The 15,058-nt window shown below is 38.7% G+C and overlaps 1 protein-coding gene across 1 annotated transcript; it reads left to right on the top strand.

Annotated features, from left to right (window-relative positions):
* The first annotated feature begins 4,565 nt into the window (after window positions 1–4,565).
* LOC146471633 (putative ammonium transporter 3) lies at window positions 4,566–13,051 on the top strand. The gene is made up of 5 exons (XM_085120818.1): window positions 4,566–4,839; window positions 7,660–8,793; window positions 9,959–10,018; window positions 10,449–10,525; window positions 11,649–13,051. Exons 2-5 carry the CDS (start codon window positions 8,030–8,032, stop codon window positions 12,425–12,427), a joined length of 1,680 nt encoding a protein of 559 aa, XP_084976944.1. The 5' UTR covers window positions 4,566–4,839; window positions 7,660–8,029; the 3' UTR covers window positions 12,428–13,051.
* The last annotated feature ends 2,007 nt before the right edge of the window (window positions 13,052–15,058 follow it).

Below are 15,058 nucleotides of genomic sequence, written 5' to 3'. Positions count from 1 at the left end.
GGTATGTACTGTAGTGTCACGCGTGGGGTGGGGGGGGGGGGGGGTGTTGTGTATGGCTCCATTCCGGCTAAACCCTGACCCTATTACAGACCAAACTAAGTAGGCCACTTTCCGGTACCTTTGTTTAGACCTGGCGTGCGTTTCTCAAAAGCGTCGAGAACATTTCGGACGCGAATTTTTTTTTACGGGCACAATGTTCATTGTCCAAAATTCAATTTTAAACCGTTTTGAAAGCTAAAATGTTGGCAACTTTACAAGATGGAGAAACACATGGGATTAGTTTGTACGAAAAACTGCCACCAGTCAATGACAAACGTTTTAAAGACTATTTCTAGATCCCTTGGCCTTGAAAATTCATACCCATCAGACCTGGGACGAGTTGCATAAAACTTAACGGCTGGCGTAAATGCTATCGTCAAACGTTAAAATACTGTGACTGAGCTGAAGGTCTAGCGTTAGCAGTTACGCCTGACGTTAAATTTTATGCAACTCACCCCAGGTCTCGTGAATCCATACCCGTTTTCAGATATTCAGACCAAAAAAAGTTACAATCTATACCCATTTTCAGGCCAGAATGGCTCAAAAACCATACGCTTTAGCGCCGCAAATATCTATATAGCTTATGTAGAGACTACATCTGGGTGTAGTGTACATCTAACCTTTATTATTATTTATTAACAACAGTCATTTACATAGCAAAGCATTTCCGCCCGCAAATAGCAGGTGCTAGTCGAGGCGGACGGAGATAAAGGGTACAGCAGGAGGTGTATTGATCACTATTGATGACTATTGTAGAAGGTCTATTGATGACTGATCTTGTCGATGACAATTCGAAAGCTTTCTTTTTTATCAAACTCGCTACAGGCATAAACAACAAGTGATGAAATGTTATTTTGATTTTACTGTGCGTTTTACTGGTGTTTTCCAGCAAGGCTCTACATGTTACTATTGTTCGATGACTCGTGGTTTGGGCTACGATCGATCTACAAAATTTATAACCACAAAGACTTCAACCTAATTGTATCAATCCGAGTATTACTATCTTTAAGATGGAATGAACTAAATGTGATAGCTTTCCTCCGCGTGAAACCAACGCTTTATCACTCTAAAGCGCAAAGTCTACCCACATCTCAGAAACATACGCCATTTGGGTGGTTTACATCAGTACGTGCGCAACCGAAGATAATTATTAATTCCAGATGGTGTCTAAATGGCGCTATTTCGCAGGTGCAAGGGAAGTCTTATTAATCTTAGACAGTGCTTAAATAAGCGTCCTGAAAAGCCACGTAAAGACAAAATTCCAAAAGTTATTTGTATGTAAAAACTGTCGTTATTAATATCATGGTGCAATTGTAGTCCTTAATCAAACTTTTCTTAACTTATATTTGGCCTTTAATTTGCTAAATAGTGTTTCGTGTATTTTTAAACACGCACACTGCACTTCCCGTTGATGATAAATTCTAATTTTCCATCTTCACTCAGCTCGTTGACTGTTGCCGCCAGAGCAGAAATTATACTCGAACCAATCTTTGGGCGTTATTGGGTTCTTCTTATTCTGGAAGACATGGTACAAAATTGCTCTTAAATATCATGTGCGATCAAACGTTTGCAGGTAGGCCTTTCCAAACTTACCAAAAACGAAAAATCATAAGATTATTCCCGTTTTTTCTTCTTGTTCCGGAAAATGGCCAATCGAACGCGAGCTTCATTAAAAGGGGGAGCGGCTTCAAATAACTCTGTACTACAGCCAAGATCGTTTATAATATTTGCTTGAAAATTTGTGGGCATTTTTTTCTCTTGTTGTTTTGTTGTTTTGTCTTTCTTTTCTTTTCATTTCTCTTCTATCTGTTTGATAGTCAATAAGTCGTACCATTTAACGCCCAGAGCCAACTACAAAACGTTGATACAAACGAGAGCGAGTCATCATATTGTTTTAGCATATAATTTATGTGTATAACTTAGTGTTCTATTAAACAAAGATATTCGGTAAAAACATTTTTTTCTAGCTAGTAAGTAATTTGCATGTGAATTTGGCAATTTTAGACCACCCCTGGTTACCAATCAGATTGCAAGTTTGCCCATTAGTCGTTCACTGTGTGTGCTACTGTAAACGTGTCTAGTATTCGCTAAGATATTACCAGTTTGTTTGATTAAACGTTTCGGCTTCGTTCTAAGCAATTACTCAGTGACAGGGGCCTTTTATGAGACGCCAGTCTGTCGTCTTTTGGGAGAGAGGCGTTCGTTTATTTTAAACAGCAGAGGGTCGTAAATGATACTGAGTTGGCGTCTATTGGATCATTGAAGTTACGTAAGCGAAGCCGGACGTTGATACTGAATACTGCTAAGTGTTAAATGATCGTGTAGAAGTTTTTATCAAACAGACAGAAACTTTTAAGGATCACTTTTTAGGATCCTTTAAAATGGTGATTTCAAGGCGTCTTAAAAGTTGAAATTTAAAGGACACTAAAAATGACATACTTAGTCATTTTTTATCTTCTATTCAGTTTAACTAGGGTGATTTTCATAACTTTTTCTAGTGATTGTTTCAGAAGGGACTTTGCCCAGATACTGATAATAGGATCCGACAACTTTTCCAACACTTTGACAGATGTAATTCTTTCGGCGGGGATAGCCATGTCAATCAGTAATTGTGTCTTCTTCTTCTTTTGACGAAACCTAAATACATGCTTTCATGCGTTTGGTTGACCATTTACTAGCTCTGTGCCGAATGGCCTTGCATCAAACGTAGCATGCCATTCGCAAGGTTAAAAGTGTTTTGACATCGATACGATATACTTTCGGCTGGCCGATTTATACGGAAGAGCAAGAAAACGCTTACCTATTTGTTTGTGTTGGTCTGTAGTTTTTACTACAACAGTGCAACGCCACGAAAATTTTAAATTTCTCCACTCCACTTAACAAAGCTCTAGATCGTAGGCTGCTAGGAATTGTTCTTAGCCGGCTGCTGAGAAATACGTAGTTGTTTTTCGTTTATAATTAGAGTTTGACATTTTCACTGAATTTTTCTTTTTTACAATCAAACTATGTCGGCAAGGGTAACGTGCCCTAACATAAGATAATTTGCTATGTCCTTTTCCAAGCAATGGTCCTCCAGATGAACAGACTTGTAAGGTCCCTTGATGTTCCAAAACTGTACACAGAAGCATTAAAATTTCACCTCAGTTAACCAAAATAAAAAACATTAAAGCAACCAAAGCTTACATATTCCTGCATTCAGAACGTGTTATTGTTTGCTACATTTAACGTTTAAGAGAGAACTTGACTAGTCCGCCTAGTGTCTGCCACGTTGATGTGAAATTGTCAAACACAATTTTATTAAGAGTTTATTGTGAACATTCTGGGGAAGGTTTTAAAAGCGCGTGAAAAAAAATCTTCATAAATCGATCTTTGATCAGCTTCAAATCCAAAAAAATAGTTATCGATCGATTCTAGGAGCTGATGCTAGGATGGCGTGTTTAGAGAGCTCGACTGGCTATTACTTTCAGCAAAATTACATTTTCGATGAGCCAAAACTTTGTATGTTTAAGTACAACGCTGCTTAAAGGTAACAAAAAAGCAAATTTTGAATTATAGCAAAGCACCTGCCGTTTCAATATTAATTAAGAATTATTCACCTCGGTGGAGGTGAATAGTGATGGATATTTACCGAGCCGCCAAGTGGCGAGGTAAATATCATATCACTTTCACCGACACTGAGGTGAATAATTGTTTTAGTATATACCACACAAGCTGAATAACTAGTGCACGAAAAAATTATTTTACTTCTGACAATATACCGACAAATGGTATGAAATTTTAAAATCTCGCGCGCCACGCGGTAAGCGATTCCTTTTTGTAGAAAGTTCCGTCTCGCTTTCTTACAGACAAATAAAACTTTTGGAGACACTTGTTTAGTTCCTATGGTGTCATTTTCTTCAATTTTCTATGAAATTCGTCGCGTTGTTGAAACCATGCTCGTGTTTCATTGTAATTTTAGTGCTCGGCAGTAATTCCGTAAACAAGGGATTGTATTTTCATTTTTTCGATTAAGAACATGAGGTTGAAAAGATTAAATAAGTTACCATTTAATGCCGTCAAACCAAACTTTGTTGCCCTTATGTATTTTTTTTAACATTTCCTATTAAGTGACCGTGGCGAAACGGGAAGCCATCTTGTTTCTCTTCGACTGCTCGGAGGTGAATAGTACTCGGCTAATCACCTCCGAGCTAGCCAATCAGCGCGCGCGAAAAGTACTATTCACTTGTGTGGTATATACTAATGGTCTTTATTAAACAAACTCAAAGGATCCGTTACAATTCTCAATTTAAAATGGGCGTAATAACATGTCTGTATATAAAAACAGAATAATAGAAATTATGTAATGACACAAGGAGATATGACACGAAATAAGGAAATATTAAAGAAAGTTAAAAACACGTCTATTTACAAAAGCTAATTATAACATATCGTCCGTAAAAAGCGCGCTCTGATTGGCTGATACGCGTCATCCATATGCCCGTGGGTTGCATGCTGTCTTGAGCTTGCTTTCAGCTTGGCTTCTCGCTCGTTCGATTCCATCAAGATTTATTGAAGTCTTTTCGCACGTGCCCTGTCTCAAATAGACCAACTTGAATGTTAAATTACCAGAACAAATTTGTTGTCAACTGAGACGTGAGGAAGTTGAAATCATCGGCTTATGCATTTGAGATCTTATGCCCGGAAAATCTGTCAATATTATTGAAATCAGCCGTCGCAGGGCAAGTGAACGAGACTCGAATACGTTTATCAGTGGTTCTTCGGTGCGTTGACTATTTTGGAGGAATTTTAAATGGAATAAAGGTTAGTTCATAAGTCTACTTGCAGAATAATTTATTGTTGTGCTGTTGAATGCAACGTTTTAGTTGTTTTGATTATTTAGGGTAAAAAATTTTCTCATGATAAATGCGCGCTTCTTAGCTTGCTTACGTCTACGAAATAATCAACTTTTTAAATGAATGTTTTGGGGACCAGTCAAACCTTAGTAATTTTGACGATAGCTTGGTTAATTTCCACTAAACACAAATATACCGATCTGAAAATAGATATATAGTAATGTAAAAGCGGATTTGTAAACCTTACAATCGTTGAAAATTCTTTGAAGGCGTATGTGCTACTAGATTTAATGAACTTTAAGACAATATTTTGCTGAATTTGTGTCGCTTATCATAGCCTTTTGAAAAGCTTTGCATGGCTCTTTGAGTTTTAAGATGTGAACCGGCGTGCTCAGTTAGGAGAGTTAAGCTAGTGCCTACATATAAGTATTTAAAGTCAACTAGGCGCGTGAATGACACCAGGATCTAACTTAACAAACCTGCGGTGAGGAGGAAATATGAAACTTTATTGCTCTGCAATTTGAATGTTGTTTATTAAACTGTTCGTAAATATCTTTGCCCAAAACTCTCAATGTTTTTACAAATACGTCTCAATGCAGTGAGGCAAAGTCGGAAACATCAAATCGTAAGGAAAACCGAAATGTAAGTGGCACTTTAAATAAGTAAAACTGTTTTGTTTTTTTTGTCGCATAATCAGGCAAGCTTAGTTGACGACAATTCAAGTCGGGATGACTAAGTCTTTTTTAGCTTACTGTTACACAATATCTTGCATAACTCTTTCATTGTGATAGGAAAATGACCATTTCAACCAAATAATACTGTAGTACTTTATTTACAAGTAAAACTGATTACATTTTAGAGGAAAATGAAAGGACGTTAAACCCAACGGAAAGAAATCTGACTTGAAGAAACGAAATATACGAGCTTTGAAAATAACATGTTTGACGCTGGCAATTTTTCTTTAGGTTTAACGGAAGTCAACGTTATATTGTATTTCGTTTTGTTTTTCGGTACACTTGCCGATGCCAGAGAAAGTTTCGAGAAAGAACTTGAACTTAGGAAGAGATAGTCTTTCGTTTAGGGGTCCTGTTGTCTGGATAAAACAACACGACAGTGTAACAACATTGGTAAATGCTGTGTGTATCTAGTCGTAGACATATACTGAAGGGTGTTTACAGGAGACAGTTTAATTTAGTATTGTGATCATGACAAGACTGGCGCCTCTCACAAGATTAGTAAGTTCGGAAAGCCTTGCCTCATATATTTACGGTTTAACATATTAAAGCGGCTATCAATAACACGCGACCTATCGCCTTCAAAAGACTCCGATAAAGTTGCGTTTTGGTGGACGTCAATCATAGAAAAGCCGTTGAAATTATTTTGAATTCTGAGACAATTTCAAGACAACAGAACCAAGAAATTGACAGTTTTATCCGCTGACGGATGGTAAACATGAAAGTTTATTTCCAAGCCAGATTATCTAAAAAAATAGGCAACGTTTAGACAAAGCCGTATTTTTTAATGAAACATTTGAAATCTCTACACCTGATAATCAGCGATGCGTGCAAGTGAGCAAATTATCACGTGCAGTCAAAATTGAAATTTTTAATTCAAAAATACCTTTTATTTGCGCTTGATCCTGGCTCGAGAATCAATTCAAATAAAGTTTACCTTCTCTTGGCGAGGTAAAATTCTTAGTGTCTTGCCGGGTTACCTTGGAATCTTGTCAGAATTCAAACTAATTTCAACGGCTTTTGTTTGATTGACGTCCACCAAAACGCAACTTTATCCGACTCTTTTGAATGCCGCAGGTCGCGTGTTATTGGTAACCGCTGTAACATACTAATGTTTTAAAGGCCAACAAAGTATTCTTTAAATTTTACTGACTAAGCTACACGCTCAGACAAAATTGTTGAAACCGGTTCCCTTCCTTCTTCCCCTTTTCCCCTTCAATGTTGAATTTCACCGAGCCGGAGTGAAAGACACGCTACGAACACAACATTGAAGGGGAGAGAGGGCGAGTACGCGCTATATTATAGGCACGTTCGTTATCTTGGGTGTTAACCGAAGTGTTTCAACTAATTTTGTCTGCAGTTGTCTGAGTTTAAGAATTAGCTCATGCTTAGCGTGCGTATATCGAGTAATGGATGAACGCTGGAAGTTTGGCGAAGAGCACGAGAGAAGCGTAAGAATTCACCCTAGCTTTTTGACTGCTCTCCAAACGATTTAGATGGGAAAAGCGTGCTATGTTATAATCATAAATATTTCACACCAGCGCAAAGTCGCTACGATTAGTGTTTACTAAAAAGTAGACTAACTTGGTCTTTTCCCATCGCACCGGGGGTCTCAGATTTTGTCGTTGTCTCGCATTCGTCACACGATGAGCATTGAATCTTTCTCTTGGTATTTTCGTTTTTCAATTTAAAAACCCTTTCTTAACTTACTGTAGTTATATATTCAGACCATTTCCATGTACGATACGCCATTTGAGAAGCACTGTTTACATGTTTTAGTTATCACTCCTAATGTATAACTTCTTGTGCAGCTGGAGCGCATAATTTTGTTGATCACAAAAACGTATACCTAGGGGGAAAACAAGTGAAAAATTCTAGGGGAATCACATCAAGTATAAGAGGGGTTCACCAATGTGTGCTGATGGCCGGTCTGTGTTACCAGGACAGTTCTTCTGTTCCTGTCCACCCGTTAATGTACAATATTTAGGAATGACGTGTGTATGATTACAATATATATTTCCAAAAACTAAGAAATCACCTTACTACCCCTTTAGAGTCAAGAATGACAGTTACGAGGCCAGACGTTTGGAGTAAGGACACACAAGAAGGCATTGGAGGATGGCTGTAGTTTCCTAATCGTCTCTTAAACACTCACAAACTTCGTCTCAGGCGTGTTAAAAGTCCGAACTTTTAAACAATCACACTCGACATTTGTTTTGCATGTCTTGGTGGTTTCCTTGGAATAAGAACGGCATACATAACCAGCAATGACGCCGGGCGTCTGAAAAAGGGCGCACATTGCCAGGAAATACATGCTAGGTGCATCTTCCCACTAAATGTATTGACTTTTAAAACAAGTCCCGTGTTGTTCAAAAAACATCTCAAGCATTTAGCGCAAAAGGAATAAACGAGCTTAGCACAAGCATGTCCAGTTGGACGTTAAACTCAACAGCAGCAGCATCAACAAACCTGCATGCTGGCGTTGACAAATTTAGTGAAGAAATCGATTCGGATGACGCAACTTGGATTCTGACAAGCGCCATTACCATTTTTACAATGCAGTCTGGATTCGGCCTACTAGAATCCGGCATGGTTTCCAGAAAAAATGAAGCAAACATCATGGTCAAGAATGCGGTTGATGTGATATATGGTGGACTGTCCTACTGGCTGTTTGGATTCGCCTTCAGTTTCGGAATAGGCAATCATGGAAATTCATTCTGCGGCCTCGGGTACTTCTTGACCAACACGGATGAAAGTGAAATGGGACAAGTGTATTCCAGGTACTTTTTTCAGCTGTCGTTTTCGACGACTGCAACTACCATTGTTTCTGGAGCAATGGCAGAGAGAACGAGTTTAAAAGCGTACACAATGTACTCATTTCTTAACACTCTGACATACAGTCTCCCGGCACATTGGATCTGGGATGAACGTGGATGGCTTCGTAACATGGGTGCCGTGGATATCGCCGGCGGCAGTACAGTGCACTTAGTTGGGGGTGTCAGCGGCTTAGTGGCCACATTAATGCTGAAGCCACGAACAGGACGCTTCGATGACAACGCACCAACGAACCAAATGGTCTCGCCTACAAATGCTCTGCTGGGAACCTTCATGTTATGGTGGGGCTGGTTGGGTTTCAACTGCGGAAGTACGTTTGGAACTAGCGGCATGAAATGGAAACTAGCTTCCAGGTATGATTGTTGCTACTTTCCTGTGGTAGATATTTAAGTGGTTGACTACCAAAGATCCTCCAAATAAAATGGCAACAAAATAGATTTGCTTCAAATTTTGTGTGTGAACTACACTTTGTCCAGTTACTTTAAAAACACTTTTCATTGGGTCCAAAAATGCTCTTTTTTCCTTCAGTGTCTAGGGGCAAATTTTAACAACTTTGGCAATTTCTCACGCCACTTAAAATTTCACAACTATGATCCTCACTTTTTTTTTTATTTTACATGTATTTTTGTACATTTTTTTTTCCAATTTATCTACAAGCTGTCGAAAGTTGCTGTTTTTACTTCATCCAGCAATAACATTTTAGGTTAAGGAACACTTTTCAATGAATGGTAGTATTTAGCCTTGCATCAAATTTTAAGTGTTGTGAGAAGTTACCAAAGTTGTAGAAATTTTGCTTTTTTTCACTTAAAAAATTCAATTTTGGACCACCAAGGGTCCCCTCTGGGAACAGAGGGAGAAAGCGTTAAGGGCTAAAATAAAAAGTATTTTTCACTAAAGTAACTTGTATAAAGTGTAATTCACAGGCAAAATTTGAAGCAAATCTAATTTGTGACCAATTAATATTTTGAGGATCTTAGGGAGACAGCCACTTAATTTACGGGGCTAAATATAAATTCTTCATCCGGCAAGGTCCAAAAACATTTCTGCAGTGTTTGGTTATTCTTGTGTCCGCAGTATTGAAACATGACCACCAAGCGAGTAGGTTGTTGACAGAAAGTAGTCAATTGATGTCAACCTATCGACGAAGTCACTAAAAGTCAGTATTTGGAGTTTTAGGGCACATTATCAGCTTGGCCAGAAGAGACAGTCAGTTGACTAGCGAGCATGCGTAGTTCAAGATGGGTGATGTTTAGGGTAATGGAACGGCCTTCTGATTGCAAATAGTATAAAGCCACACAAGCCTAAAATGTAAGTTACAAAGACAAGTTGGTCCTTGAAACTAATTGAGCTGATGCATTACGGCGGTTTTTGCTGAATGCTAAAACTGAGATGAAACCCCATGCGTTAAGCTAAGAATTCAAGAGCGTTTTTACTTCATTATAGTACTAAGCTCTTTCACAATCAACATGTTGTTTTTTGTTCATATCAATTTTATTTTTAACCTAATCAACCAAACAGGGCAGCGGTCGTAACCATCAACGGTTCCATAGGTGGAGGAATTATGGGAATGGTGTACAGGTAGGTGCTAGTCGTCTCGCTCATAGGCCAAATGAATAACATATGTTTCAATGAGAATTCGAACAGTTACATTATTTCCTGAAAAAGCCCGCTTTTGGTGGAGCAGAACAGGACAAATAAAAGATAGTCAGTTGACTACATAGTTGAATGTCTTCTTGATGAAAAATTTTAAGCGATGATGTGATTTCTAAAATGCTCTGGAATGGACATTAATGTTAAATGTTATTGAAGTCATGACAAACATACCAACGGAAGCTATTAAGCAGTGCTTTCTTGTGCTCTGTTTGTGCATTTGAACACAAAATGACACTCTGAAGTTGGACAATTCAATGAAAGCCAGCCGAGCATGGGGGCTAACTGGGGTTAAATGAGTCTGAGGTTTCCGTTTCTGCTAAGGCACCTGATTTATTTAATCTTTTTTCCCTTTCAGTTACATTTGTTTTAAAAACAAGTTGAACATTCACATCTTTGTGACTGGTATTCTGTCGGGGCTCGTCAGCATAACAGGTACGTCGACTGTAACAAGTGTGACATCACCTCTGAAGGTCACAAGAAACTGTTAAATACTGATGGCGTTTTTCCAAGTTTCGCGAATTAGGATACTAACATGTGAAATATTCTTTCCAAACTCATGACGATAAAACAAAAGAAATCACTACTTACCGTGAATGAGGTTTGGAAATGTGATCTTAATTGTCATAAAATTTGGTAATTTTTGCTATGAATTTCTCCAAGAATTATCAATGGTTTGAGAAGCTATATCAAACACTCGAAAGGGTATTTCATCCCATTTCCAAACCACTCGAATTTGGTTTAAAAAAATAAAAAACTCGGCCGCGCGTTTTTTCTCCAACCCACTTGTCGCTGCTAGGAAATCAGACGAAACATTCTACCTGGTGTTTGATATTTGACATCAAACTGGCTTACGCGCAAAGCAGATATGGTCTCATTGCCATACGTAATGATTAAAACCTAACAATTCAATTCAATTCAATTTTATTTTTCACACGTACAACGAGATTCAATACAATACATAAAAACAATAAACATTTATATTACAAAGGAGGATTAAAAAGAATTAGGATAAGTTTGTTTGGTTTAGTGTGAGCAGTGCCCAAAGGAAAAAATGTCTTTGCCTGTTTCATTACTGTGACATTCAGTGAATAGTTTACAGTAGCCTGCATAACAAGCGTTGATTTGGGTAACTTGAGCACGAAGTGCGAGACAATAGGAAACTTGAAGCAACGACAACGCCGCAACGCCGCCTATCGCAAAACGATAGCTGTAATGAGCAAAGACAATCGCTCTGGACATGCGTTTTTAATTTTGGTACATTTCTTTGCCGTCCACGGCAAAACACTGAACAACTTGAAACTACCAAATTCAAGGTTTTGTAGAGAAAGTGAGCACACGACGATGAATTTTTCATTAGAGGTTAAGAATGACGTTTACCTTTACCTGTGCTTGTTATGTCGGCTAATTTTATAGAGACCCATTTTTACAAGTTACCTGTCGAAAGCTACATCCATTTTGCACTCACCTCAGAGTCCCCCTCCTGTCTGGTCATTTGACCCTCTGCCCAGGCTTATTCTTGCCTGTAGCTTTACTTTTCGTTCGGTTTTGCTTGCAGCAATCTGCTCTCTGGCGCGTCCTTGGGAAGCCATCCTCATTGGTGCAGTAGGCGCCCTATTGGCATGCTCTGGATGTGCTCTTCTCGACCGGCTCCGAATCGATGATCCTGTGGGCTGCGTCCCCACACATTGCATCGCAGGAATCTGGGGCCTAGTGAGCGTTGCGCTGTTTGCCGAGAAAGACATCCTCGAAAACCGATTCTCCAACGAGTTTGGGATCTTCAAGGGCGGTCCTTGGCGATTTCTGGGAATACAACTGCTTATGATTGTTGCTGTTGCAGGGTGGGCTGCGGCTGCTACGTTTATAGAGTTGTCATTGGTTGACAAGATTTTCGGACTGCGCATGAGCGTGGAAAACGAACTCTTGGGCGCTGATGAAGTTGAACATGGAATTGTAGAATATGAGTTCACGACTCAAGGAAATTACCGTGCAAGTGAGAACGGTCGTGAACAGAGGGAAACAGTGGAGATAAATCATGAATTGCAAGCAACTGATCACGTCGACGCGTTGCAGAGCAATGTAGATAATGGAAAAACTTTCTGGAAGACTGGCCGTACACGTAGGAAGCTGCTACGACCAAAATGGCGAAAAGCAGTGTCGCTTAAAGGAACTCAAAATGAAAACATAAGCAACGGTACTTATGCGATGAAGAGTCCACATATAAATTCTGTTAGTGTTGACTTAGAAGGTGTAGCCGAATGTGGCAACCACACTGGTACGCAGGAAAATGGAAACGCGATATCAGCACAAAGTAACAAAGGTTTTCAAGCCAGCTAACTTCGAGTATAGACCTGCCTATGAAAATGCATCCCAATCTCAGAAAAGCCCCTACGCTCGTGATCATAACAAGTCCTGCTAACAAGACATTTATTAAAGTTTGTTACTCTGCTAGATTAGCTCCGTATAGTTACTCTGAGCACTAAATGTTACCAGTTCCCGTTATCTTTTTCATTACGTTTGTAAATATTTGTTAATTAAGGTAATTTTAGAGCTTCAGCTACAGGAGGTTCATGAGAACTAAAATAACAAACTATGTTCATGTGACAAACAATTTATCCTGTATACTGCTAAGATTTGAATTGCGATGAGTGGGTATTAGTGAACGTATGCAGGATGTTTGTCACATGAATCTAGTTTAATGGCCTAGCTCCTACGAGTCTCCTGTAGGTCCTTGTTGTAGGCCATAGATTCGACTCCTGTTGGGAGAACTTGGATTTTTGCTTCCGAGTATGCCCGTGTTACTGACTATACAAAGTACCCCTATCATTGATTCACGAGGCTCACAACATTATATTTCTCTCAAGATTTTAGTCTTCACTGGCCTTTGTTCCACACATTAGTGGCCAAATTGAATTGACTATTCAACAAATTCGTACACGCATAATTAACAATAAAAAATAAAAACCATCCTCTGTCAATTTTGGCTGGTATGTACTGTAGTGTCACGCGTGGGGTGGGGGGGGGGGGGGGGGGTGTTGTGTATGGCTCCATTCCGGCTAAACCCTGACCCTATTTCAGACCAAACTAAGTAGGCCACTTTCCGGTACCTTTGTTTAGACCTGGCGTGCGTTTCTCAAAAGCGTCGAGAACATTTCGGACGCGAATTTTTTTTTACGGGCACAATGTTCATTGTCCAAATTCAATTTTAAACCGTTTTGAAAGCTAAAATGTTGGCAACTTTACAAGATGGAGAACACATGGGATTAGTTTGTACGAAAAACTACCACCTGTCAATGACAAACGTTTTGAAAACTATTTCTAGGTCCCTTAGCCTTGAAAATTTATACCCATCAGACCTGGGACGAGTTGCATAAAACTTAACGGCTGGTGTAAATGCTATCGTTAAACGTTAAAATACTGTGACTGAGCTGAAGGTCTGGCGTTAGCAGTTACGCCCGAGGTTAAATTTTATGCAACTCACCTCAGGTCTCTTGAATCCATACCCGTTTTCAGATATTCAGACCAAAATAACTACAATCTATACCCATTTTAGTCATTTAGGTGTTTTATTTATTCATTTATTTTCTTATTTAATTCTCTTTCTTTTTGTTTAATGAATCATTTCTATTTTTGTGCTGTTAATTTTCTGTTCGTTTTGAGCGTGCAAACAACTGTAAATGCTATCCACCTCGAATAGCCCTTGCTAATTGTGGGTATGTAATATTGTACTTTGTCTTTTGTCATAATAAATTGTTGTTGTTGTTGTTGTTGTTTTCAGGCCAAAACGGCTCAAAAACCATACTCTTTGGCGCCGCACACTTCTATATAGCTTATGTAGAGAGTACATCTGAGTGTGGTGTACATCTAACCTTTATTATTATTAACAACAGTTATTTACATTGCAAAACATTTCCGCCCGCAAATAGCAGGTGCTAGTCGAGGCGGACGGAGATAAAGGGTACAGCAGAAGGTGTATTGATCACTATTGATGACTATTGTAGAAGGTCTATTGATGACTGATGTTGTCGATGACAATTCGAAAGCTTTCTTTTTTATCAAACTCGCTACTGGTGTGTTCCAGAAACGTTTAATGTTACTATTGTTCGACGACTCGTGGTTTGGGCTACGATCGACCTACAACATTTATAACTATTATAGTGACTTCAACCTAGTCGTATCAATCCAAATTTTACTATCTTTAAGATAGAATGAACTAAATGTGGTAGCTTTCCTCCGCTTGAAACCAACACTTTATCACTCTTAAAGCACAAAGTCTTCCCACATTTCAGAAACATACGCCATTTGGGTGGTTTACATCAGTACGTGCGCAACCGAAGATAATTATTAATTCAAGATGGCGTCAAAATGGCGCTATTTCGCAGGTGGAAGGGAAGTCTTATTAATCTTAGGCGGTGCTTAAATTAGCGTCCTGAAAAGGCACGTTAAGACAAAATTATAAAAGTTATTTGTATGTAAAAGCTGTCGTAATTAATATCATGGTGTAATTGTAGCCTTAATCAAACATTGGGCCTTTAATTTGCTAAATAGTGTTTCATTTATTTTCAAATATCAACTTTCACTGCACTTCCCGTTGATGATAAATTCTAATTTTCTATATTCAGTCAGCGGCTCGTTGACTGTCTTGGCGAGAGAAGGATTATCGTCGCGTTTTTCAACATGGCTATTTACAGTTTTATTCAGTTTTTTTAAATCGTTCAGCCACAGTTACAGACCATGTCTAAGACAAAAGCCGCGTTATTTCATATTCTGGGTTAAAATAACTGACAGCAACAGTTATGATAAAAAAATAACCATAATAAAGCGATTTATGATTGGCTGATACTTTTGCCGGCAAGAGCTGAAATTTTCCGTGAAAAAATACTCTGCTATATTCAATAAGAACTTAGCTTGACAATGGCACCTTCTTCAAAATAGACGCAAAAGAGATAATTATTAGACTGTTAAATG

Source organism: Pavona decussata, unplaced genomic scaffold, assembly GCF_977016875.1.
Source record: "Pavona decussata unplaced genomic scaffold, jaPavDecu1.1 SCAFFOLD_102, whole genome shotgun sequence".
Lineage (NCBI taxonomy): Eukaryota > Metazoa > Cnidaria > Anthozoa > Scleractinia > Agariciidae > Pavona > Pavona decussata.
The sequence above is the reverse complement of the archived record's forward strand: the minus strand, read 5'-3'. Positions and strand labels throughout refer to the sequence as shown.

What these genes read in the sequence shown, in the direction of transcription:
- LOC146471633 (XM_085120818.1), top strand. Translation starts at nt 8,030, where the DNA reads ATGTCCAGTTGGACGTTAAACTCAACAGCAGCAGCATCAACAAACCTG. An exon ending in AAATGGAAACTAGCTTCCAG is followed by an intron (nt 8,794 to 9,958) that starts GTATGATTGTTG and finishes TCAACCAAACAG; the next exon opens with GGCAGCGGTCGTAACCATCA. An exon ending in ATTATGGGAATGGTGTACAG is followed by an intron (nt 10,019 to 10,448) that starts GTAGGTGCTAGT and finishes TTTCCCTTTCAG; the next exon opens with TTACATTTGTTTTAAAAACA.